The sequence below is a fragment of the Capsella rubella genome, unplaced genomic scaffold (assembly GCF_000375325.1).
Source record: "Capsella rubella cultivar Monte Gargano unplaced genomic scaffold, Caprub1_0 scaffold_5, whole genome shotgun sequence".
NCBI classification, from domain to species: Eukaryota; Viridiplantae; Streptophyta; class Magnoliopsida; order Brassicales; family Brassicaceae; genus Capsella; species Capsella rubella.
The window spans coordinates 13,580,291-13,604,830 of record NW_006238919.1 but is presented as its reverse complement, the minus strand read 5'-3'; the positions used below and the strand labels follow the sequence as shown (position 1 = coordinate 13,604,830).

At 36.1% G+C, this 24,540-nt stretch overlaps 5 protein-coding genes across 5 annotated transcripts; 3 read left to right on the top strand and 2 right to left on the bottom strand.

Annotated features, from left to right (window-relative positions):
- The first annotated feature begins 540 nt into the window (after window positions 1-540).
- Window positions 541-4,078, top strand: LOC17886126 (type I inositol polyphosphate 5-phosphatase 4). The gene is made up of 11 exons (XM_023782650.1): window positions 541-1,165; window positions 1,260-1,347; window positions 1,615-1,686; window positions 1,793-1,868; window positions 1,992-2,096; window positions 2,201-2,780; window positions 2,857-3,050; window positions 3,147-3,255; window positions 3,335-3,483; window positions 3,572-3,871; window positions 3,958-4,078. The coding sequence occupies exons 1-10, from the start codon at window positions 1,136-1,138 to the stop codon at window positions 3,795-3,797; spliced, it is 1,629 nt and encodes a 542-aa protein (XP_023638418.1). The 5' UTR covers window positions 541-1,135; the 3' UTR covers window positions 3,798-3,871; window positions 3,958-4,078.
- Window positions 4,079-8,267: 4,189 nt separating this feature from the next.
- LOC17886025 lies at window positions 8,268-9,302 on the bottom strand. Its single transcript, XM_006292680.2, has 2 exons — window positions 9,034-9,302; window positions 8,268-8,732 (listed from the first exon to the last, which is right to left on the bottom strand). Exons 1-2 carry the CDS (start codon window positions 9,252-9,254, stop codon window positions 8,567-8,569), a joined length of 387 nt encoding a protein of 128 aa, XP_006292742.2. The 5' UTR covers window positions 9,255-9,302; the 3' UTR covers window positions 8,268-8,566.
- Window positions 9,303-12,343: 3,041 nt separating this feature from the next.
- LOC17885887 (protein MARD1) lies at window positions 12,344-14,469 on the top strand. Its single transcript, XM_006291721.2, has 2 exons — window positions 12,344-13,364; window positions 13,443-14,469. Exons 1-2 carry the CDS (start codon window positions 12,718-12,720, stop codon window positions 13,510-13,512), a joined length of 717 nt encoding a protein of 238 aa, XP_006291783.1. The 5' UTR covers window positions 12,344-12,717; the 3' UTR covers window positions 13,513-14,469.
- Window positions 14,470-16,931: 2,462 nt separating this feature from the next.
- LOC111830685 lies at window positions 16,932-18,087 on the top strand. Its single transcript, XM_023783268.1, has one exon. It carries the CDS (start codon window positions 17,087-17,089, stop codon window positions 18,068-18,070), a length of 984 nt encoding a protein of 327 aa, XP_023639036.1. The 5' UTR covers window positions 16,932-17,086; the 3' UTR covers window positions 18,071-18,087.
- Window positions 18,088-22,745: 4,658 nt separating this feature from the next.
- On the bottom strand, window positions 22,746-24,506 carry LOC17886896 (probable inactive patatin-like protein 9). The gene is made up of 2 exons (XM_006291246.2): window positions 23,197-24,506; window positions 22,746-23,102 (listed from the first exon to the last, which is right to left on the bottom strand). Exons 1-2 carry the CDS (start codon window positions 24,136-24,138, stop codon window positions 22,911-22,913), a joined length of 1,134 nt encoding a protein of 377 aa, XP_006291308.1. The 5' UTR covers window positions 24,139-24,506; the 3' UTR covers window positions 22,746-22,910.
- Between the last annotated feature and the right edge of the window lie 34 nt (window positions 24,507-24,540).

The window sequence follows — 24,540 nt, the reverse complement described above, 5'->3', positions numbered from 1 at the left end:
GGCGACATATCCCCAAGAATAGAGAGATATCGGTTTTTGTCTGTTGCCAATTGCCAAATCCGGGATTTGTATTTGGAGATGCATCATATTATGGAAATGGAATAAATCAAAAAGTTATAATGGAGTAATGCTTAGTGAATTACCAACAAAAAAAAAAAAAAAAAGCCAATGTTAGTAGTATTTTTTTTAATGGGAAGAGATATTAGAATAATGATGTATAGGTCCAAAAAAGGTTCAAAGAGAGAAAGAGATGAAAACAAAGTTTAAGGGAAACTACAATAGTGCAAGGGAATGCAGCAGAGCAAAGCAACTAAAAGCAGAGTTTTTTTTTTTAAAACCGGGGGGGTGGATCTGTCTGTAATTGAGATTGAGAGAAAGTTACCCAACCGGTTTTAAAATCGGAGTTAAAAAGACTTTTAAGAGTAATGCAAAAATACATTTGTTTCCTTTTTCCTAATAACCGGGTTGGGCCCACAAAATTTGTATAAGATAGCAGAAGAAAGAAAGAAAGAAGAAGCTGACGACTCTGGAGAGAAAGAGAGAGAGAGAGAGAATAATTCGTTCGTATGGCAGTTTCTTGATCCCCCCCTCCCTCCTTCCCTTCCCTTCCTTCTTCTTTACAAAGACAGACACAGAGAGAGAGAATACGGGAGGGATACACTTCAGAAATCAAGAAGGTAGAAGAAGAGCAAAATCCGGGTCGTACCCGAATATCCATCTCAATCCAACCCGGATTCCAAAGTCGTTGTCTTTCTTTTGCCCCTCCCCTCTCCCCTTCCCTTCCCTTCTTGGATTTTGGCCTCAAAGAAAGAAAGAGAGAGAATACAAACAAACAAACAAACAAACCAACCAACCAACCAACTTCTCTCTTTGCTCTGTGCCCAGAAACGAGGCTCCTTGTTTCTCTGCCTACACAAACACTTAGCCCTTCCCCTAACCAATTTATCTCCCCCTCTCTGTTTTATTCTTCAACAAGTGCTCTCTCACATTGTCCTCTTCTCCTCTCTCTCTCCTTTCATCTGCCTAGGGCTTCTGCCTTGTGCTCTCCTTATCTATATATATATCTACGTTTTGCTTGAGATTTGATTTTTCAATCTCTCTCTCTCTCTCTCTTGTATGAAGCTTAAGATCAACAATGGGTGATGGTAGCCTCAAGAAAAGCAAGGTTTTTGTTTCTCTCTCTCTCTCTCTCCTTCCTTAATTTTCTCTGTGTTGACTATGTGTTGGATGATCTCCTCTAAATCTTTTGTTTATGGCAGCTTTCATGGCCCAAAACATTGGTCAAGAAATGGCTAAACATCAAGAGCAAATCAGAAGAGTTTCACGCAGACGACTTGTTGGACAGAGGTAACTTTATAAACTCCTCAACAAGACATGTTTGCTTAGGAATTGCTAGGCTTTATATACTAGTGTAGTAGAGTTTTAGTTTTCTTTTTTTTCCTTTGAAAATAGTACAAGTATGTCTTTCTTTCCAGCTTCCAGGAATTTAATTGTGGTGAGAATGAGAGAGAAGCACAGCTTTAACAAAAGTTTTTATCTCATCTCTGTTTTATATATAAATAAAGAAATTTAAAAAAGATGATTATGAACTTTTTTTTTTTTTTTTTTTGGCAGGTGAAGGTGGAGATAGGAGGAACAATGTCATTGAAAGAGAGGAAGCATGCTCTGTCAAGAAAAGCAAAACTGGTCAGTCTCTGTAATCCCCACTCTCAAAATTGCTCTTCTCTATGTGTTTTTTTATTTTTATTTATTTCTTGTTTATTAAAGAAAGGAATTGTTTCTCTTTTTGCAGAGACTCCGACCAAAAGAAATAGCGCAAGAGCCCGACGAAACAAAAATGATTTCGATCCACCCCTTGATAATCTTCGGTATATATATATGTGTAAAACCTTTATATGTATCTGTTTGTTTGGTAACCTTTTTTTATTATAGAAAAAATAATATTATCTTAACAACTCTCTCACTCGTTTTCTTTTATATATATAAAAAAGGGTATTTACTGCAACATGGAATGTCGCCGGAAAATCTCCGCCGAGTAATTTAAATGTGGAGGATTGGCTTCACACTTCTCCTCCTTCCGACATTTACGTTCTTGGGTACCCTCCTGGCCTCCTACTCTACACTTCCTCCTCCTACCTATATATATATATATATATATCCACAACTCTCTCATTTAGTTTTTTTTGTTTTGCTTTAACAGCTTCCAAGAGATCGTTCCTTTGAACGCCGGCAACGTTTTAGGCACTGAGGACAACGCACCCGCCAAGAAATGGGTCTCTCTCATCAGAAGAACTTTGAACACTCTTCCCGTTGGTGCTTGCCGGACTCCTTCTCCTGTTCCCCACCCCGTCGCCGAGCTCGACTCTGACTTCGAAGGCGAGTCTGCCGACGCCGATAACTTCTCGCTCTACCATCGGAGCAGGAGCCTCAGGATGGACTTCTCTGCATCATCCCTGCCCCCTCAGCTCGACCGCAGATTCAGCGTCTGTGACCGTTTCATGCCAGACGACTTCTACGACCAGAGCTTCAGGTCTTGCTCCGACGACGACGATCCTGATTCTCCTCGTCATTATCAGTATTCCCCTGTCTCGAGGACTGGATCTTTTGTGGCAGACGACAGAGACAAGGGAAGAGACAAGTCTAAGTATTGTTTAGTTGCCAGTAAGCAGATGGTTGGGATATTTTTAACCGTCTGGGTCAAGAGTGATCTAAGGGACAGTGTCAAGAACCTCAAAGTGTCTTGTGTTGGCAGAGGCTTGATGGGTTATCTTGGAAACAAGGTATATTCCAGATTCCTTTGTTTTCCTAAATCTTTCTCAGCTTCTCAAAGTAACTTTGGCTCTTTTCAATCTCTAGGGCTCGATATCGATAAGCATGTCCGTTCACCAGACGAGCTTCTGCTTTGTCTGCAGCCACTTGACATCTGGTCAGAAAGGAGGCGACGAGCTGAGAAGAAACTCTGATGTTTTGGAGATTCTAAGGAAAACCAGATTCCCTAGAGTGAACAACGCAGGCGACGACAAGTCTCCCCAGACGATTTTAGAACACGAGTGAGTCATCTGTTGTATCAATGCGCTTCACTTCAAGAATCTTGATATATATTCTTGCAATCAACTCAACAAAATCTTGTTTGTTATGTTATTCAGTCGGGTGATATGGCTTGGAGACTTGAACTACCGTATAGCTCTATCTTACCGGTCTGCAAAAGCCCTTGTCGAGATGAGAAATTGGAGTGCCTTGCTTGAGAAAGACCAGGTAGGTAGTTTACACCTTTCAAACTTGTGTTCGATATGTTTATCTAAGTGTCACATTGATATGGTTGTTGTTGTTACAGCTACGGATAGAACAAAGAAAAGGATGTGTCTTTGAAGGATGGAATGAAGGGACTATCTATTTTCCACCCACTTACAAATACTCTAACAATTCAGATATATACGCCGGGGATGATCGGCTTCCAAAGGCCAAGAGACGGACTCCAGCATGGTTAGTACTTGTTTCTCTAGCTAGTCCGCAGCATTGACTGATTGAGTCTTATTAAATTGATACTGAGTTGGGTTATATTTATTCGAAGGTGCGATCGCATACTCTGGTACGGGAGTGGTCTTCATCAGCTATCATATGTACGAGGGGAGTCAAGATTCTCTGATCACAGACCAGTCTACAGTTTGTTCTCTGTAGAGATTGAATCAGTATATAGAAACCGTATCAAGAAAAGCTCCAGTTACACCAGCTCGAGGATCGAAGTTGAGGAACTTCTTCCTCAGCGGTATGGATATTCTGAGTTTAACCTGTACTGATTCATCGTCTGGTCTAAGGAGGAGAACTCCATGTTCCTAAAGCCTGAACAAAAAAAAGAGAGAAAAGAAATTTGGTAAAATAAGTCATGGATGATCAAATGATTATTTTAATTGGACTGGGGCTGTTACTGTTGTATTCTGATAATGCGGGATTTCGCAGGGGTAGGAGATTTTGTGGACTTTTGACATGGAAGAGTCTTGGAAAAGGCAGATCTTGGTCAACATCTCTGTTTCTCGGTTAAAACAGGGGAAGATTCGAGTGAAGAACACAAGAGAGAGTAACAAGGTATAGATAGAGGAGCGCTTCAGCAGCAGATCAAAATTGTATAATATCTTTAGGATTATAGAGAAATTGACCAGTTATTAGCTTCTTCTTCTCAGACCATTAGTTTTCCCCATAGACTAGCTCTCTGTAGGATTCGTCACACTTGTGCATAATTATATGTGTATGATTGTAAATGTAATGAATTTTTTGTAAGAACCAATGGGTTTTTAAGATTGGAAAAGTGCAGAGTTTAAAAAGCTTTTTTATTTACAGTTTCCTGTCCGAAAGAGTGTTTTTTTCCCCCATACGTACACACATATAGCTATAACATTTTAAGCAGAACACAAATACCAAAATGTAAAAGTAAATCGAATTAAAAGTGAGAGAATTCAAAAAAAAAAAGAGAGGGTCAAACTCATATAGTATTCTCTTCTTTTGCACTTGTCAAGAGAAGAGTATCAGTAACCAAAGAAATAAATATATACTTTCAATCAAGAATTCCAAGACCTAAGTAAGAAACGAATTCAACAAAAAAAGTAAAAGAAAATGTTTAAAACATCATATGTTAAGAGTTGGTGGGTGATAAATAAGAACTATTGCTGTTTGGGAGTTTTCACATCAAGAATTTTTCTCTTCTAATAAGTTTACAAAAAATGGGGAAAGAAAAAGACAAAATAATGATGGGTAATGGTTTGCAAGACTCTTAAACCCCAAAATGGGTATCTTGCAACAGTGTTTTGTATCTAATTTTGGGGTTTAAGAGTATTGCAATAATGTTGGTCTTAGTATATTAATATGAATTTCCGTGCATTCCAAATGTCCTTTTTAGTTATAGAAGTAAAAAAGAGAGTGAAGTAAACGTACCTATATGATTGGAGAGCACTCTTCTTATTACACTCAGTAAATACGACAAGGATCAACAAGAGAGATTTCTTTTTTTTTTTTTTTTATATATATATATCTCGGATTGCCTTTAACCCTACAACAATATTCGCCACGTCGGAAAACTTTATTTTACTAAATTTTGTATCCAGAGATTGTCTCCTCCCCTCCCCACACGACACACCCCCGGCCCTTAGCTTGATCGGTTCAGTTTTCTCTATGCTACTCACTTAGCTTGAATTCACACATTTTTATATATACACTGATAGATACCGACGGCTCGTCGATATCATCAATAACTGTCTCATACTACTACTCTTTGGAATTGGAATTACTAAAGTAGTAATTAAAGGGTATCTCTATATATTAGTATCTAACCAGAAAACATATCCTCCGACGGTAGATAGATATTTTTGGTCGGAGTTTATTAGAGAGGTTTCGACGCAACGCATATGCCTCTCACTTTCACTGCCCATCCATCCTCCTCTCTTTTTTTTTAATTTATTTCCTTTTTCTCTTCTTACAATTTTCTTTTGTTACTTGTTAAGATTTATTTGTAGTGGAATACAGAAGAACTACGTCACATACGAATATTTTTATACTATATCATGATTTCGTGTTGCTTCTATTGTTTCTTATGGATCTACTCATCTACATTATACATACATATATAATATATATATATATATTAGAAAAAAGCTTCTTTGCAAATTGATTATGATAAGAAGATCCTATTTACTAGATCACATCCACATGCTATGTCGTAACATTACTCGACCCAAATCATTCCTTTTTCCCACTTGGATCTACTCACTTCCACTTTCTTTAAACATCATACATATCTATAGACTCCAATATTCACATCGATCCATTCGACTACAACTAAATGATTACTATATATACAGATGGATTTGGAAGATATTAACTAATACACTGATAATCGATACATATGATAACAACATGTATTTAGGAAGACAGGACACATTTACTAATAATAATACAGAGAACATAATTTTATTTATTTCTATGTACAATGTAGGACTCTAGGCTTGTAGGTAAGTTTCGTAATACTAGCAATTTAGAAAATAATAGTTATTTCCATGTCATGATCACTCGAAGCTTCTCATAATTGATTATATATAATTACGTGTATAAGGTTGTCTTAACTTAATTATATATTGAAACGAATAATTGTTTGTTTTTTAGATTATATGCATCTTTCATTCGGCATGATTGTTAGTCAGTTGATCACAATTTATAGCATTATAGTGTGTGATTTGGATCCTTGGACGCTTGCAGTCATGACTAGCAAGCTTGCAGTACATCTTTCGACTTGTTTTATTTGGCTGGAGAAATCCATCCGCTTTGAGAATTTTATGTTTCCTTGTTTTTTATTTAATTTTTGCCAAGGAATCATTCTAAGGTTTAACGCTGTAAAACCAGCCACTTTCATTTTATATGATATTTACAAATTTAGAAGAAAAACAAAATATGGGCGGTAGGTAATATTGGCGATAAAGAAATTGTATTTATTATAAACTATATAATTAAGACGGTGGGTGTGTGCTGATTAATGGAAACTAAAAAGTAATGATGCATGTAGCTACAAATTTGAGTGGTTGGCAGCACAACAATGTTATCTTCATGCCTTAAAAAGAAAAAAACGTAAAGTATTGTGTAATGTAGAAAATTAAAGCTGTTTTTCTTATCTAAAGAGACGATTGTAAGATTAGCGCAAGAAAAGTTTGCAAACATAGTGAAAAGAAATAATAGTCAAGTCTTATAGTATATAATAAGGTGAAGCAATTAAAGAAATATACAAAGATAGAAATTAAGATGTGAAAAAACAAAACAAAAAATTGAGTGGTTAAATTTTTTTTGAATAAATAGAGTGGTTAAAGTAATATATGAGAATTAAAAGCGTTGCGTAGGACGAAGTGGAAGAGAAGTTAAGAAGTGTCCGTTGCACGTGGAGATGAAGCTCAACGTCAGCAGCGTCTGCAAGAGAAGTTTTGACGTCAGGGGATATAGAACTTGCATGTAAACTGAATGGGGAGTAGTCGAGAACAAGTAAGATGCGACGTGTCTTTTACTGCATATGTATTTTGTGTGAGACAGTCAAAACGATAAAAACGTATTTATCATTTTATTTATATAGCAGACTTTTGAAATGGGGAATACTGGTGGAGGCGAGTCGTGTGTCATGGAGAGATTCGGCCCAACCCTTTTTTGGGTCAAAAGATTCATAAAACATTATTACAGGCACAGTTAATAAGAGTTTGCCATAATAAGAGTAAGAGAGATGATCAAGTTGACGTCACCTTCTTCTCTTATCATTATTATTTGCCTCGACGTTTAATTTGCTTCTTCTATGTTCCCAAGTTTCATTTGTCAGCGCCTAGTAATTTATATATCTACGTCAGATGAGGTCATTTGCCTATTATTATTATTATTATTATTATTATTAAGGGAGCACGTAGTAAATATAACTGAACTGCACCCACACGAGGCCTAACAAAATGATGCATAGGGTCAAACACTTCCTTTTTGTTTTGTTTTCTCTCGATTGGTCTTTTTTTTTGGACGGACACTAATAAATAATTAAAGGTAAAAAAAGGTTGTTATTATTGGCTTGCGTCATAGCTCCAAATAACGGGAAATAACAAATTCGCATTCTAAACTCAATACGGCCACAAAAATGTTAATTACGGTACGAGCTTTTAATTTGTTTACTGCAAAAACGAAAAGCTGTATCATGAATACCGTAATCCCCAAGATTCTCAGTGCTTAGGCTTTTCGAGGGTGAAAGCGTTTGGAATTGATGGGGCCTCACTGTAAGAAGACTATAGGCCCACCCAACAGTGCCTCTTATGACCCATGTTTGTATCTACGGACTTGGGATCCAGTACAAGGCCCATTCATAGTCGTTCATTTTATAAACCTCTTTAGACTACCTCCAATGGTAAGCACCCATGATGGGTGTTTACCAATATTTTTATAAAAAATTGTGACAACTTGTAGTTTAAAGTGCTTATGATTTGCTTAAAACCTCAATTTAAGCAACAATGCTTAAGATTTTTAGATTGTTTTTGATTATATTCATTATATATAAAAATAAACAACCCATTAAACATTCATTAAACACCTCCATTGGAGATGCTCTTACTCGTACAGTCATAAAAGAGAACAAAGAATGCGACTCCACCATAATATAAATAAAGCCGCGCACTCACGAGAGGGCCAAGAGTCTAAACACCAAAGATAAACCTTAATTTGTGATTAATAAAAAGAAATCAGAGGCTGTCATGCATGCACGGCTGAAATTAAAATATCACCTAGCTAATTGAAGGAAACACCCTTGTATTGTACATCATCAGATCACCATGATCAGTTGGTTTTGTTTGTTTAAAACACTTATAAAAAGATGCTAAAATCAATAAAAAAAAGAAAAGAAAAAAGTTGATCGACAGATGTAATAGTAATGCCGATAGCAACTAGCTAGGAGAGTGAGAGGCAAGCCGCCAATTAATTCCCCCCTGAAAAAAAAAAACACACGAGAGAATGGGGCTGCACTCAACATCCAATCCATCTACACTACTGAACCACACATTCGTCAATGACTTCATATAAAAAAGCGTGATGACGACGATATTGCTGTGTCCAAGGCTATATCATCTTTGGAGGTTCTTCCCTTCTTAGGGTTAGCTTTCCGTCGAGGCAATTCCAAATAGATGTCGCATGCCATCTGTTTTGCTCTGCATTCTTTAGAACAGAATGCCCCCAAGTAGCTGCGTTAGAACGAACGAATTAATCGACCATGTCAAGAATATGACTACACAAGAATTAATGCATATGACAACATGATCACAACTGAACTAGTAGTAAATCAAGAATGTGATCACAACTGAACTAGTAGTAAATCAAGAATGTGATCACAACTCTCAGATACTAGAATGAGTAAAAGTGTAAAACCAAATCTTGGCGGTGATACGACCAAAAAAAAATGTGCGACCAGAGAGACACGTACAGATAAGATAAATATATATATATAATTTCCGAAAGAGGAGAAGAGAAATAACAAGTACTGACCCGTACATGAAAACGTCCTCGTTGTGACGGAGGCTCTTCTTGCAGAAACGACAAAGGTCAAGAAAGTTTCCGACCCGAACCAGATCATGGCTGACCATGATCTGTACATTCTGATTAGGGAACCAATCCGAAACGGCGGCGGCGGAGGGGTGGATCTCAGGATGCTTGTCGGAGAAGCTAGGGGCTCGGGGTCTCTTGCTCGGAACCATAAGATCTGTCATAGCTTTCCCCTGATTTGATGGGATTTGGGTGTAATTCCGACTGCAAAAGATTAGGGTTTTGGTATATAGAGAGAGAGACTCAGACTCGATATTATTCATTTATGTGTATATATAATAAGCAGCATTGCGTGGACCAATCAGAATTTAAAGAACAAAAGCGTCATCAAATTAATTGGTTATGATCCTCTGCGCCAAGGTGTAAAAGAGTACACACGTGGGTGGTGTTCTCTTTTCATTTTTTTTTTTTTTAATACTACTGTTGAAGATGATTTTCTTACTCCTTATCATTTTTTTATACTAATGAGCTTTTTGTAATAGGCCTGTTATAGTAAGGTTATTAATAGGCCAATTGATTGGGCTATATCAATATGTGGCGTGGGGGTGTTACATGCTTGCACATATAATTTCAGTGTTGGGCTTAAACAATCAACAAGAGCTACATATACATATGTGGGTTGGAACATGGAAATCTCTAGCTGTCATTTTAACAGAAGAGAAAAAACAGCGGTATTCATTTTTCAAGCTCTAATATCTTGTATTTTTTCGTAATAACAAGTGTGTGTGGTAATGATTGGGATTAGGACATGGTTGACAAAGAAGCAATGATAATAAGAAAATGGACCTCGCTCAAAATTTGCATTCTTTCTTTGCGTCCAAAAGTATCACTCTTGCAAAGATTAGAATTCAAGTCTCTATCAGATATATCATCAATCTCCGCCAATTTTCAAACCATTATCGGAAATCATTTAACATCATCATCTTCATACCAACAACAACAACAAGACACAAGTAATCGTTGTTTATTGTAGTTAGCTTCTTCTTTTATCGCACTCTAGCAAAAACAATTGCTAAACGAAACGTATACATATTTTTAAGAAAGAAAAAAAAAAACCCAACGAATGAAGAAGACAAATAGCCTTCAGCAGTCTAGGCTAACGAAGAGTAAACCCCGGAATTTTTATCTTAGTGCGATATGACCTTTTACATCCTTAATAAATCACATATTCCACTTGGTCACGTAATTAATAAATAACCATGATTAAAAAGAAGATGGGTGAGTCCTCAAAGAAATCATGAAGTTGAAAGCAAATATATATATATATTTTTTAAATTAGGTATTATCGAATCAAATGGATGATTAGTGCTAATAATTCCAACCCCGATGTATATATACATCCACGTCAGGTGATATAGAATTAAAAAATCAAGATTAAAAGAGTAGAGTCACGTCGTCTATGGATAGGTTGGACGTGAAACACTTGAGCAATATATATAGTACATATGTGATATGTTATAGAGTTTACGTAGGGTGGTGATTAATTAAGGAGTCAAAAAGAAGTGGTTACAAAAACGAAGTATGCGGATTCGATGGACAGTACTCAATCTTAAATTCAATGGCCGCATATAGTATATGGATGACTACTGAGTAGTCAGTCACTATATGTTTCTTCTTGTTTGTAAGCAAAACTATAATATAATAATCAGATCGTTAATACTGCGTACATAGAATTAGAACAAAAGCATATGCATATACAATATAGATATGATAAAATGGGAGGCCAACTGAGGCAAGTAAGTAAGTGGAAGATGTTGAAGCCATGAAAACAAACAAAATAAATGTGGCCTGGCCTGTCATGTCGTAAACAATATATATATATATATATATATATGAAGACGTATTAACAGGATAGTTGATCGTGGTGAAACCGGAGTAGCTAGTAGCTACGGACTATATGATCCACACACACACATACACTCGTGTCTTTTTCAGTACCTATTTTTTGTATCAATTACTCATTATAACATCCTTTTATCTAGAGGTAGGCGTACGAGTATCCCTCCATCTCTAGTCTTATGCAATTGCGTGGCCGATTGATTATATTTTATATACTCTTTGCTAATTAAAAAAGTACTTCTTTTACTATATTTTCTTAAATAAACACACAAAAACCGAAATGATTTGTTATGAAAAGGAAAAAATTTTAATTAATAAGAAGTTGACTGAGCTTTCTAAAAACCACCAAAAATAAAATAAAAATGCGATAGTTAGATGGGATTCGAGAAAAAATAAGATCAACCAACAATAAAATTAGTTGCATCTTCCTTCCTAATTACATGTTTATATTATATTAGCTTTTTTGTTTTGGGGGAGGGGGGGGGGAGGGGTTTAATTAATTAGTAGAGCGGAGCAAGTGGTGGAGTCCTAATTGTATAGTATATACTTTTATATAATTATTAGCTTCTTCTTTCATGACTTACCAAAAAAACGTTCATTCACTCAATCAAACCGTTCGTTTAGTGGATAATCACACGTGGCACTTACGTGGATATTTATGATTGGATTACGCAAAGCAGGTGCAATCGTGGGTCCCTCCCTGTTTCTCTTTTGTTAATTTTTTAATTATCCATGCAAAAACCGATTTTTTAAATTCCATTATAATTCATTAATAATAACATTAGATTTATTTATATAGCATGTATGGACGTATCCTATACATTAGCGTTTAAATAATCATACAAGTAATCCAAATAAATAAAAGTGTATTATGATTAGAGAAAGACAAACGAAATAATGACCAAAATGCCGTATTTAATAATGACTACTATTTGTAAGAAAGAAATTATTCAGAATAAAATAAGGAGAAAATTATAAAAAATAAAATAAAACACTGTGTTTACAGAGAGGCCCAAACATCAATGCACTAATAATGTAAGTCTACCCAAATAAACAAATAAAAGTATTGTAGATGCAAACAAACAAACAAAAAAGGTACAACGGAAAATACAAATTTGTTTTTTCTTTTTGCTATATGTTTTTCAATCTTTTTTTTTTATAAAGATACATATATTATTTTAACACAAAATGTTGTTAATCTGCGACGATAATAAGATCTACGTTATAAAAAAAGTATGCGAAAACAATATGAATGAAGGGATGACTTTAGATTAAGATAAATGTGTAAATATTGTAATAATAATTGTAAGGGAAAAAGTGTTAAATCCATAACGTCCTTTCTCTCTCTCTCTCTTCTCTGTCTTCATTCTTTGGAATAAAGAAAAGAAAAAAGTGATAATAAGAAAGAAAGCAACTTTTAATCTGATTTTTGTGTGAGAGAGAGAGAGAGAAGAGAGAGAGATCATCATTTCATATTTCATACTATTTCATAGGAGTGAGCAGAGGAGACCCCATATGAGCAGAGCAGAAAACAAACAGTCAGAAATTTTCAATTATTGTACCTCTCTCTCTCTCTTAGTCTCTTAGATATTATTTATTTTTGGTCTGAAGTCTGAACCTGATGATCTTTTGTTACATGATTCACTGAAATCCTCCTCATTTGCTTTCATCCTCTCTCTCCATGGAAGCTACTGAGTTATGATCATTTCCCTTACCGCATCTGACGACGACGTGTCTTTATAACTATGCTTAATTAGAGACAAACCTAGACTCTGCTTTCTCTAGCTAATGGCTGATCATCATCATCATCCCCCACCACCTTCTTCTAGGAGCCACTGCGCACCATCTCTCTTCAGCTCTCCAACTAATAAGTTTAGGTTTTTCACTTCAAAGCTTACTCCTCCTTTCGACTCTGATTTCTCTCTCCTCAGCCCGACCTCCATCCTCGAAGCTGACTCCTCTCTCTTCTCCTCCAGAAACACTCATTCCTCTTTCGAGCCCACCGCCCCTTTTCCCCAAAGGTTTCACCCTCCCGACACCTTTGGCCTCGCCGATCTCGTTAAACACCGAGACACTAACACCAACAAACCTGTCAACAAGTTCGGCTCTAAACTCAGAGTCCACATCCCTTCAGCTGTTTTTGGCACTAATACCGCCATCAGGTATCCTCCCCATGGACAGGGACAACTCAGTCCTTGCGTCCAGACCAAGGTCCTATCCGTGAGCGATGTTGACCAGACGGAGGACTACACGCGCGTCATCTCTTACGGTCCAAACCCAACCATCACTCATATCTTCGACAACTCTGTTTTCGTGGAGGCTACTCATTGCTCTGCTCCTTTACCACCCCTAGCCTTCCGTACCGAGAGTTTTCTAAGCTATTGCCACACCTGCAAGAAGAGTCTTGACCACAAACAAGACATCTATATATACAGGTCTGTCCACAATTTATTTATATAAACCAGCATCGAGCTCCAAAACTAAAACTTAAATTGCAATGGTTGTGGTTTCAGAGGGGAGAAAGGGTTTTGCAGCAGCGAGTGTAGGTACCAGGAGATGCTTCTTGATCAAATGGAGACCTAGCACCCCACTCACTCTCCATCTCTTCTCTTTTCTTGATTTTCTCACAGCACATCTCTACTACTTAGTTCTCTGTTTCTGCATCCTCTTCTTCTCCTTTTGTTTTGTTTTGTGTGTATTTCTTCTAGTCATAACCTCTCTCGCCTGCAGATAGATATATGAAAGATAGAGAGAGGGACAGAGTTTCTGATAACTTTTTTGTTTTTTGTCTGTGTGTACTGTCAACATGATGAGAGTGAGTGACTTGGAGAACTGCTGGATATTATCATAAATCTACATAAAATACTGCTATCTGAAATCAAAACTCAAAAGCAGCATCAATCTATACAATAACTGGCTTCCTTTTGAAGATGTGCAAGTGGCTTTCCACACTCGTTGTGGCTCTATGCGTCTGTAAGAGGCAGAGGGTTTAATCAACCGGACCGGAAAGTGAAAACTAAATATATCATTTTTTAACTCAAAACTCTTTTTATTTTCTTTTCCTTTGATTCATCGAGAAAGGTCTCAACTATTTCTAGGAAGCGAATTGAACGAACTCTTGTTTCCATCATCCTGTGAAATGTTTTTCTTCATAATAAATAGTCTAGTATGGTTTGGTTTAGTTTATAGGGTATAAATTCTAAGCTGCATGGAATCGCCGATGAAGCCACGATTCTCGCTCCCGAAGCAGAAGCGGGTTCGGAATCGCTTGGAAGCGTTCGGAATCGTCTCGGAATCGCGTTTCCTGAAATGCGGTGTTTGGAAGCTTCTTGGAACCGTGCGATTCAGGAATGGGAGCGTGATGGTGAAGATCGGAAACGTGATGGTGAAGATCGGAAGCATCAACGCTGGTTCTTCTCTTTTCTCTAAACACTAAAAAAAAAAACAATATTGTTGGGCTTGTTTTGGCCCACTTGTTAAATTCTGTATTTTTTACTTTCAATGTTTTAGTTTAAAATTACTCTATATGATTCAAATAAATTATTGATATAATTTTCTTTTTTAAGTACATGTAAATATGTGACTATATTATCTTGCAAAGCTACAGGTGATAGGTGATGTTATTATATGGTTGTTCTTTGATATTATGCTTAAACTGTTCCTCATATGGCCATATCGTTATAATTTTTAGTTTAAGATCTAATATTCCATAAATATGTTCTTCTAGTGTAGATGATGGATAAAGAGGTTTTGTGGATTTATTTCAAATTATGTATAGTATTTTTGAAGCATTTTGTTATATAAAACATTTTATTTTTATATAAATATATATATATATATATATTTTTATATATAACGCTTCCAACACGTACCCGCTTCCTAACTATTTTAGAAAAACTCGCTTCTACGCTTCTAAGCGCTTCCGCTTCCGCGTACCCGCTTCCGATTCCATGCAGCTTAGGGTATAATATATTTCCTCCGTAAACAAACCAAACCAGACGTGTTAGTGGTTTAAACACCATAGTAGGTTTAAACACCATAGTAGGCTTTTTTTATCATCCATTATTAGTTCAGCCCTAAGATTACAGGCCTAATATGGGCCGTTAGTCGCAGGTAGATGAGGTTAGAGAGACCATATAAAATCAGAGGATGGATTTTGGCTTATCCAGACCACGGTGGGGCGTGGGGAAGGGGGTACAATCAAAAATTAAAAATATTGAGGAGCCCTGGTAACTTTTTAGAATAGGCTCGAAGATGTTAGTATTGGAGCAGGTAGAAGAAGCCCAATTTCAAGGATCCAGTTCAGTTTTTATTTTCAGAAAAACAAAAGGAACACTGGCAAGAGATTATAGATGTGCATAAGTGAGAAAAGGTGAAATGAGAGCACTGGCAAGTTTGAGGATATAACAGTTAGTTATATTTCCAAATATGAATATTCTTTGTTGAGAAACGAGTGAATAAAATGAACAGATGAGGAAACGAAGCAGTCATAACTAAGGGACTGTATGTACAATCCCTATTAGGGGCTCCCGTGACAGCATTTGTACCATCAACCCTCTTTTCATTTTTGTTGAGTTAAAGAATACTTATATAACTATGGATCTTTCTTCTCTTTTTATTTGTCGAAAAGAAAAAAAGATTTGAACAAATGAAAGAAAAAGAAAAAAAAAGAACTGATCTTTCAATAGAAAGATGGGCCGAATGGGTGGGGAGGTTTCCGCCAGAGAGATTCGTCCGTATTATGTTCATTGTCGTCGCTACACGACAAATACTAATTTTTCCTTTTTTTTGGAGTTTAACAAACAGTAACTCACAAGTTGCCTTAAAAAAAATAAATAAACAAACATTGAAACAGATGCAAAGAAAAATAAAATAATAATTGAAGAAGATAAGAAGATCTTGGAGCAAGATCCGTCGTCATATGTACTCTAATAAAAAAATGTACAGCTGCTGCTGCTGGTGGCTGGAACGACTTGTTTCATTTTCTCTCTTGCTTACAAAAATAGAGAAAAAAACTAAAACTCACTCACACACTTACTACAACTCTCTACGGGATTATTACTAAAAAGCAAACATAACTGAGAGACAAAAGTACAATTATCCCACACGTGTGCGGTCAGGTCCTTTCTCTATTATGCACACATGACGCTGCTGCCTTCTTCCCCTCCTCGTATATATATATATTGCTTTTTTTTTTTTTTTTGTCAACTACCTTTATATATATATATTTTGCACTCTTCTCTTTTAATTTTTGATTTTATAATTTTCTTACGTATACAAATGTACTATATAAAAATATACCAAAAGTATTAGCTACGTTGGGTACTCAGCTCTAAAAGACTATAAATTTGATTTTATTAGTGATATTAAAACCCAAAAATAAAAATACGCTCTCGTTCAACTAAAAAAGTGGTTCGACTAATAATATTTTTATGGACGTTCTCTCATTATTATTGTGTATGTATGTGTTCTCGGATTATTGGATCCATCATCAAACATTCGACTTTTTTTTATTATAGATTTATAGTTGTTGGCTTGTTGACTCGTATATCTTTTTTTGCCCACCACCGTATAGTTTTTTTTATTAATTTATTACATCCACATACATCCGCCTTACAAATAACTCATAATGGTAACGGATAATTTAAATATCAATTAGATTTTATCTTAAAACTATCGAATACACATAATTTTCTTTCCTTGTCCCACTTGAGTACTTGTGCTTTTGTTTTTATTCGTAATTGTTTTTTGTATATTAATTTAAGGAAAACCGCATTATGCATCAGCATTAAAAAAAAAAAAAATCGCATTTTGCATCAGCATTATTTATTTATTTTTTGCTAAAAGAGTAAATATCATTTATGAAAGTTAGGAATTGCATGAAAGTAAAACCTAGGGAACTTGGACCTTGTCAAAAAAGAGAAAAAAATCAAGGCATAATAAAAACAGAACATGACAGGAAACAAAAAGATCCTTCAATGGAGCCATAGCAGCGAGGAGGACACACATCAAGGCATCAGCATATATACAGGATCGGGTTTTTTTCTTCTTCTTCTTTCATATTTGGGGTTCTGAACTCTGAAGCATCCTCTCATAACCGGCTTTGCTTGATGTCTGTTTTTTGCTTATATCTAAACATATCACAAGCTAATCATTGATGTTCTTTGTAAATATAAAACATAATCTGATCAGAAACAGGAATTTCTGGGGTTTAAACCCAGCAAACTCTGGCAGTTGGATATGGAAGAAGCTGTGTAAACTGCGACCTTTGGCCAGACCCTATCTAGTGTGTCAAGTTGGTTCTGGTATCACAGCGAGCTTCTGGCATGATAACTGGACGGGCCTCGGTCCTCTCATTGAGCTAACTGGCCCTCTTGGTCCTCAAACTTCTGGCCTTCCTATTATGGCGGTGGTGCGAGACGCTATAAGAGGACAGTCATGGTGGATGTCCAGGAGCAGATCGAGGAACACTATCCTCACTATGTTAAAGGCAGCCTTGCCTAATCCAGAGAACTTGATTGATTGTACGCATGATGATTCCTACTCTTGGAAACTGGATAATCATGCTCCCTCAAACGTCTTCTCTGCTGCTAATACTTGGCTATCCTTACATCCTCATGGTCCTCATGTCTCTTGGCATAAAATGGTGTGGTTCAAAGACAGGATTCCAAAGCATGCTTTCATTAGCTGGGTGGTGGCTTGGAACCGTCTTCACACTAGGGACAGATTAACCAGTTGGGGAATGCTCATTTCGCCCCTTTGTCCTCTTTGCAACACTCAGAACGAATCAAGGGATCATCTCTTTTTCCGGTGCGACTACAGCGACTCAATTTGGTCATTCTTCACCACAAGAATCAGGTTATCTCCTCCTCCTGTTTTCATGGATTGTCTCCTCTGGCTTCACAACGCCTCTCGGAACAAGAACATTTCCTACATCACCAAGTTGATCTTTCAAGCTTCCATCTACCTTATCTGGAAGGAAAGGAACTCTCGCATCCACACGGGGTTCTCAAAACCTTCAAGTATCATCATTAGGGAGATTCAAACGACGATTCGGGCACGCCTTGATCCTCTTTCAAGGTCTCAACGAGTTGTTCCTCCAGCTTTGTCCTTGCTGGAAACTTGGTTCTCTCTATTTTAGAGAAAAAAAAAAAAAAAAAAAAATAGAGATAAAAGAATAGCTCTCTTTTCCCTCTCTCGGTCCTCTTGTGGTTCCATTCCATCCTCTTGTGATGAAAGAATAGCTCCCTTTTTTCGGTCTCTTTCCTCTTCTTTCTCCCTCCTTTTCCTTTCTCGGGCCTGCGCGCCTTGGTTTTGGCCTTTGGGCCTTGTATAGCGGGGCCTGCGAGCCTTTGTGAGCCCTCGTGGCTGTGTAAGTTTTTTGGAACCAGCGTCCCTTTGGTCGTTTGGCGTGTAAGGTGTTTGCCTCTATTGAAGTTTTAAAGTTTAAAAAAAAAAAAAAAAAAAAAAAACATAATATGGGAACACTGTTGATATTATTTAAGAAAAAAAAAAAAAGTAAAAGTAAACGAGAATACTTTTATTCATCTTTGACGTTTTGAATCATCTATCTATATCGCCGCCAAAATTATTCGTTATGTTCTACAGTTTTTTTTTGAAACTTTAATAAATAAATAAAAAGACATTTGTAGTTGGATTCTGCACACACTCGTTTAAAAAAAATGTATAAACGTCAAGATGGCGAGAACGACAATATAGCTTACTGAATAAAATAGAACCCACGTAGTTTAGTTAGTTGTACGTGAAATTGTATTCAAACTGTAAAACAAGATACCCAAATATAATCTGTAAAATTATAATCATTAAGAAGAGTTCAACACTTTTTTTTATATCTTGGATTAAAGTTCAGTTAATATAAAACATTTGCCTAACACCAATTTTTCATTTGTATATACAAATATAATAGAGATGAAAATTTGGACTGAATCGCATTAGTAATTGTATAGTTTATTAAACTGTGTAATATTTGAAAATAATGATACTAGTATATTAATTTCATCACATAGTTGTGGTATTAAATACAAAAAGAATGCGACATTTGCATTTAACGGGCTGCGTGCTTGGACTCATTGATGAGTAACCTAATCATAAACATAAAATATAAGCTTATCTTATCAATCACTTTTAAATTGCCCAAAAAACAAAAAAGCTTTGCATTCACATTTTTTAAGCATTAATCTTTTAGAGTTTTATAATATATGAATTCTTTTAAATGTTAATTCTGATTGTTATATGTTATCTTAAAAAATCGTCCTGCACTTAAATATCATTTTGACCACTTTGTAAAGAAAGAAAAAGAATTTTAGAAAAGATATGAATTGCGGTCTACTTTTTTTTAGGTTTTAAATTTCGCATAATTTAGACACACAACACAAAATTATAATACTGAATAAATGAAATATATATCTTGAGAAATGATTCTGAATAAATAAAATATATAATTTGTCTCTTAAATTTTTCTCTTCTTATTATTACTCTGTCGATTTAAAAAAAAAAATATAATTGCGAAAAAATATTCAATTATCCAACCTATCACATTCAATTACTTTAGCCGTACCATAGAACTCCAATAAAATCGACAATGTCATAAGTATAAATCCCACTCCCTCCTCCGCCCCTCTATGATGGAATAAAACCACCGCCTATAAATATATATTGTATATAGCAGAGACGACGACGATACTATACGTTTCGTAAAAGAGATTTTTACCAACAAAATATTTCTTAAAAGAGTTGGCGGTAATGGAGCAAAACATATACTCCTATATACTATTCCATAGTATATAGTATAAACGAAGGGTCCATTTCATTAATATTTGGTGACATTGAGATTAATTAATAAACTAATAAAAGTTGAAATAATTACGTGGTCATCATCAGAGAATGAACAGGTCTCCCACCAACTTCTTAATTATATATTTATTCATATATTATTATTTGTTTTATTTATGGGGTGCATTTTATTTTGCATGTCCAAACCGACAAAGATATTAAGCTTTAAAGATTAGTAAGCACTATAACTAAAGTTTTAACTAATATAAAAATTATGCTCTAATGGGTTTATGATGTTGCTGTGCCTTCAATCGTGGCTCTACCACCCACTAAGATCTTTTAACTACCGCCTAATTAGCCATTCTCGTTTCCAAAAAAAAACTAATGAATCTTATCTGATCGGACACTTAACAAAATCGAATTAGGTGGGTAAGGATAATTTTGATTTATACTAATACTAATTTAAATAAACGGGATGGGTAAGACGTGAGTTTATACACTATAGTAGATTATTAAAGATTAATGATTGTTCTCCTTTGGTGACACTCTAGCATATTATTAATTGACATATATACTATTATATTTTGAATTTCGACTAGAAACAAAAGAATACAAAAGAAAAAAGTCTACCAAAGAAATAAAGAGATAATCTTTCATCACCTATTTTAAAATCATTTTATGTAACTTAAGTTTTCATTTTTCACGACGCAAGATTGATCGCCTCCTAACTACTACCGTTCAAGTCTCTCTAATTACATCTTAGTTGTAAATCTACTGAGAAACAAGCTGACAAAATTATGCAATATAAGATTGGATCTACAAACAAAAAAAAAGATTGAATCTCAACACAAATAATATAGATATATCAAACAAATTTACTCGTACGTCGAAAGATTTACAAAATATATAAAGACACATAAAACAATGATAACTTAAGGAAACATCGTACAAAGTGATATACATTGTTTTTTTTTTGTTTTGCATATGGTGCTTTATGAAAGAAGAGACATGCCTCTCCATCATGTGATAAGTATATGAGAAGTATATGATTTGTGTGCCTTTGGCAAAGATAAACCGAAGGGATGTGACCCAAAAAAAAAAAAAAAAGATATATTGAGATCGAAGGATGGAACAAAATAATTATAATTTTAATAATTCTCGAAAATCTTATGGAGGGTAAAAAAACAATATATATATATATATATATATATATATTATTAGTTGTCAAATGAATATTACTTATAGACTTATAGTGTTGGCTTTTGTAGCATATTTTTTAAAGTAGTAAATTATTTGTCGCATCCTTGATAAATTCATTGCATCTGGCTTACGTATTTTTTAATTTTTTTTTTTTTTTGTCAATCATCTATGTATGTACAGATCCTTTAATCAAAATATCAAATACTTGACTAGTTCTTATAAAATGGTATAACGAATAAAAAAAATTTAATAAAACAATAGTTGAATCAACGACCGACAGAAGTTATAAAACTGCTTTGGCAAAACAAAACATTCTTAGAAATTGTGGTTAGAATTTACAGTAAATAGGAAATCATGAATATATTTATACATCAGTTAATTTCAAGTTTCGTCTTTAATTTTCGTTATAGTTATGATTACAGGATAATAATAATACATAGAAAGCAACAAAAAAAGAGGTGTGGAATGCAGTGAACATCAATAATTCCGTTGGACAAAGGGAAGCTTTCTTTCTTGTTGTTTTATGCTAAAAAAAAAAAAAAAAAATCGTAACTATCATATACTCTATTTTTTTTTTATGACAATCATAGACTCTATTTTCTTTTTGTTTTGTTTATTGTATTATAATTAAATCGAAAAGAGAAAGAAATTGAGAAATTGAAAGAGCAATAATTTAAGTTGGCAGCGTAGACGACAGACATCAAGTATTTATGCCCACCAGAATTGTCTGTCGAACAATTTCCGATATTTTTGTTGTTTTTTTGAAGGCAATTTCCTCCTCCTCCTCCTCCACCTCGGTGTTCTTATATGGGTTAGCGGTAGAGATTATTTAACAGTCACAAATACCTTATGCATTGCTGTCTAGTAAATTTGGTAGAATATATATATTTGACTAAGCTTATGTATAATGTTATGCATTAATCTAAATAATGGATTATACTAACAACAAATCAGTAGAATTAGTTTATAAAAAACAAAAAAAAAAGAAGGAAAAAATAGTAAAAAAAAAAGCAAAAAAGACATGCGAGAAGTGTTAAGACGATGGATGTTTGATATGCATTTATGTGGAGAAACAATTAAAAAACTAATATATGCAAATTGAGAAGAAAGAAACAAAGAAATGCATAAAATGTAGTACAAAGATAGATATCCAAAATAGAGATGAGAGAAGATAGATACACGTCGCCTTCTCTCTCTCTTTGTTTTTTATTTTCTTTTTGTTTAACCTGAAAATTAGCTGTGATTACCAAATATGTATGTATGTAGTTTTGAATTAAGAAAGTGAATAATATATATATTGTGGGGGGAGGGGACAAAGGTGTAATAGTAAAAGTTAGTTACAACGACGGTCCTGTTTGTTTGGGTTTATTGAAGAAAACAGTAAAAATATGGAAAAGGCCATCTTGAGAGTTGAGACTTCTCTCTTATCTTCTTTTATATACTAAAAATGTCCCCACTCTTCTTTACTACTACTACTACTACTACTACTATTTTGTGAATCACAACATTGTCGAGCTGTATCTTTAAATATATAAAATGTGTAAATGTTATTGCTTGAAAATGACAAGTTCTAGATTTGGAACACTCTGTGCTGGCCATCTAAGGAAAGAATATCTGTTTATTTTTTTACTTTCGTTTCTTCCCATCAAAATTCTTACTTTTTTGTTGTTGCTCCAAAGAAGAAGCTACTTAAAAGTATTATTAGTAGTAGTAGTAATACTCTCCTACTACTTACTAGTAATAAATTAAGTACACTTTGATTCATTTATGATTATTACTGAAAGTGAAAGTCATTAAAAGAAGATTAAAAAGAGGGATGCTAATTAATTTTTAATGAAGTCGAAGATTAAAAGAAAGAAAAAGGATGTGCATGGGTTTAAAAAAAAAACACTTAACCCTCGGGTTTGGTTACAAACATCACACGGAGGGAGGGAGGAGGAGAGTTATCTAAGTTTTGTTCATCTTTAAAATAAATACAAAACAAATTTTTAACGGCCGTCAGCGAGAGGGTTAACGGCCTTGCAAGGACTCGGCGGGAGACTAGACTTTCCGGAAGCAACAAGACGTTGCACGAAACCCTCGATTCTTTCTCCGTTACTCTCCGTTAGTAACCTTTTCACCCCAAACGGCGCCGTCTCGACACCTCTCTCTTTCAGCAGCTCCTCGCCTCCGCCGTTGGCCTGCATGCATCAACCATCTCGTTATTTATTTGTTATTATTATAAAAAACATATCCTAGGTCTTTTGTTATATTATGATGGAGACGTAACAGTACCTGGATCCTAACGTAATCCGTACGGTTCCAACAGAAGGCGTTCCCGAGCATCTGATCCACAGTATCGGAAACGCCGTCAAGCACGATGCCCACCACACACGACGTGGAACACTCTCCGCTGCCACGTAGTCTTCTCCCTGTCCCTGGATTCGAGGCCGACCCGTTTCCTAACGACAGCACCAGCAGGTCTTCCACGCCGTTCACCGACGGGAAATCCCCTTTGTTGTGCAGCACGTGCGTCACCGCTGCTCCTGTCGGGTTGTTCATCACCAGTCCCCCGTCCACTGCCGAGCATGTCGTTTTCCCGTCCACCGACACCACGTTGAACGGCTTGAACAGGCTCGGCGTCGCCGACGTTGCCCTGCACACTTTCCACAGCTCGAAGTCGAAGCTCCGTGACTCCGACGCTCCGGCGCGTGAGAATACGAAAGGAGCTGAGGTTTTGAGGTCGTAGCAAGGGACGAGGAGAGGCTTGCACGTGTCCCTCATCGTCAGAACCTTGCCGTCCTCCCTCCTGAAGGCCGCCTCCAAAACCTTCTCCATGCTCTTCCCCGAGAATCTCTTGCTCCTCCTGAAAACGCCGGTGTGCCTGGCATCGAAGAGCTCCGAGTTCTTGTCGGCGAGGAAGTTGACAGCGTCCCTGGCAGTGAAGAGGGGCCTGCCGGAGCCGTCGTCGGCGACAAGGAGGGCGGCGAGAATGCCACCAATGCCAGTACCGGCGACAATGTCGAAGAAATCGGAGATGTGAGCGTGAGGGTCGCGGGTCTGAAGGCGGATCTGGTGTTCGAGGTGAAGAATAGAAGCAGAGGCGACAAGGGCAGAGGTGCCGCCACCGTCGATGCTAAGGATGCGGGTCTTCCTGGGGGAGTCGCAGTGGGAGAGCCATTTCTGTTCAAGCTTTGTGAAAATGTCAAGAGTAACCTTGCTGAGATCCATCTCCATTTCCTTTTTTTTAATAATCTACGAAGAGAGAAAACAAAACAGAACAGAACAGAAGAGAAGAAGAAGAAGAAGAGAGGAGGGGGGGGGGGGGGAAAGAAAGAAAGAAACGTAAAGAGAATCACGCGTAGAAGCAGAGAGGCATTGAATTAGAAAGAAATGCAAATGCCCGCGCTCGCTCTCTCTCTCTGCCAGTGACTGATGGGATGAGTGAGTTAATATTCTACAGAGAGAGAGAGAGACAAGCAGAAAGAAGAGAAGAGACTGTTTGTTTACTCGTCTCTCTCCTCGACTGAGTGGATTTGAAGGAAATAGAGAGAGAGAGAGAGAGTAAAAGTGTGATTCAGAGATAATTCCGGAATTGTGAGTGGGTGGTTGTTACTTCTATATATATATATATATATA

Bases quoted from the DNA above. Each gene is read 5' to 3' on its own strand.
- LOC17886126 (XM_023782650.1), top strand. From the start codon at position 1,136: ATGGGTGATGGTAGCCTCAAGAAAAGCAAG. The intron at 1,869-1,991 runs GTATATATATAT...TATATAAAAAAG, and splicing joins CCACCCCTTGATAATCTTCG to GGTATTTACTGCAACATGGA. The intron at 2,781-2,856 runs GTATATTCCAGA...TTCAATCTCTAG, and splicing joins TGGGTTATCTTGGAAACAAG to GGCTCGATATCGATAAGCAT.
- LOC17886025 (XM_006292680.2), bottom strand. From the start codon at position 9,254: ATGACAGATCTTATGGTTCCGAGCAAGAGACCCCGAGCCCCTAGCTTC. The intron at 8,733-9,033 runs GTCAGTACTTGT...GTTCTAACGCAG, and splicing joins GAGGACGTTTTCATGTACGG to CTACTTGGGGGCATTCTGTT.
- LOC17885887 (XM_006291721.2), top strand. From the start codon at position 12,718: ATGGCTGATCATCATCATCATCCCCCACCACCTTCTTCTAGGAGCCAC. The intron at 13,365-13,442 runs GTCTGTCCACAA...TTGTGGTTTCAG, and splicing joins CAAGACATCTATATATACAG to AGGGGAGAAAGGGTTTTGCA.
- LOC111830685 (XM_023783268.1), top strand. From the start codon at position 17,087: ATGTTCTTTGTAAATATAAAACATAATCTGATCAGAAACAGGAATTTC.
- LOC17886896 (XM_006291246.2), bottom strand. From the start codon at position 24,138: ATGGAGATGGATCTCAGCAAGGTTACTCTTGACATTTTCACAAAGCTT. The intron at 23,103-23,196 runs GTACTGTTACGT...TGATGCATGCAG, and splicing joins CGGATTACGTTAGGATCCAG to GCCAACGGCGGAGGCGAGGA.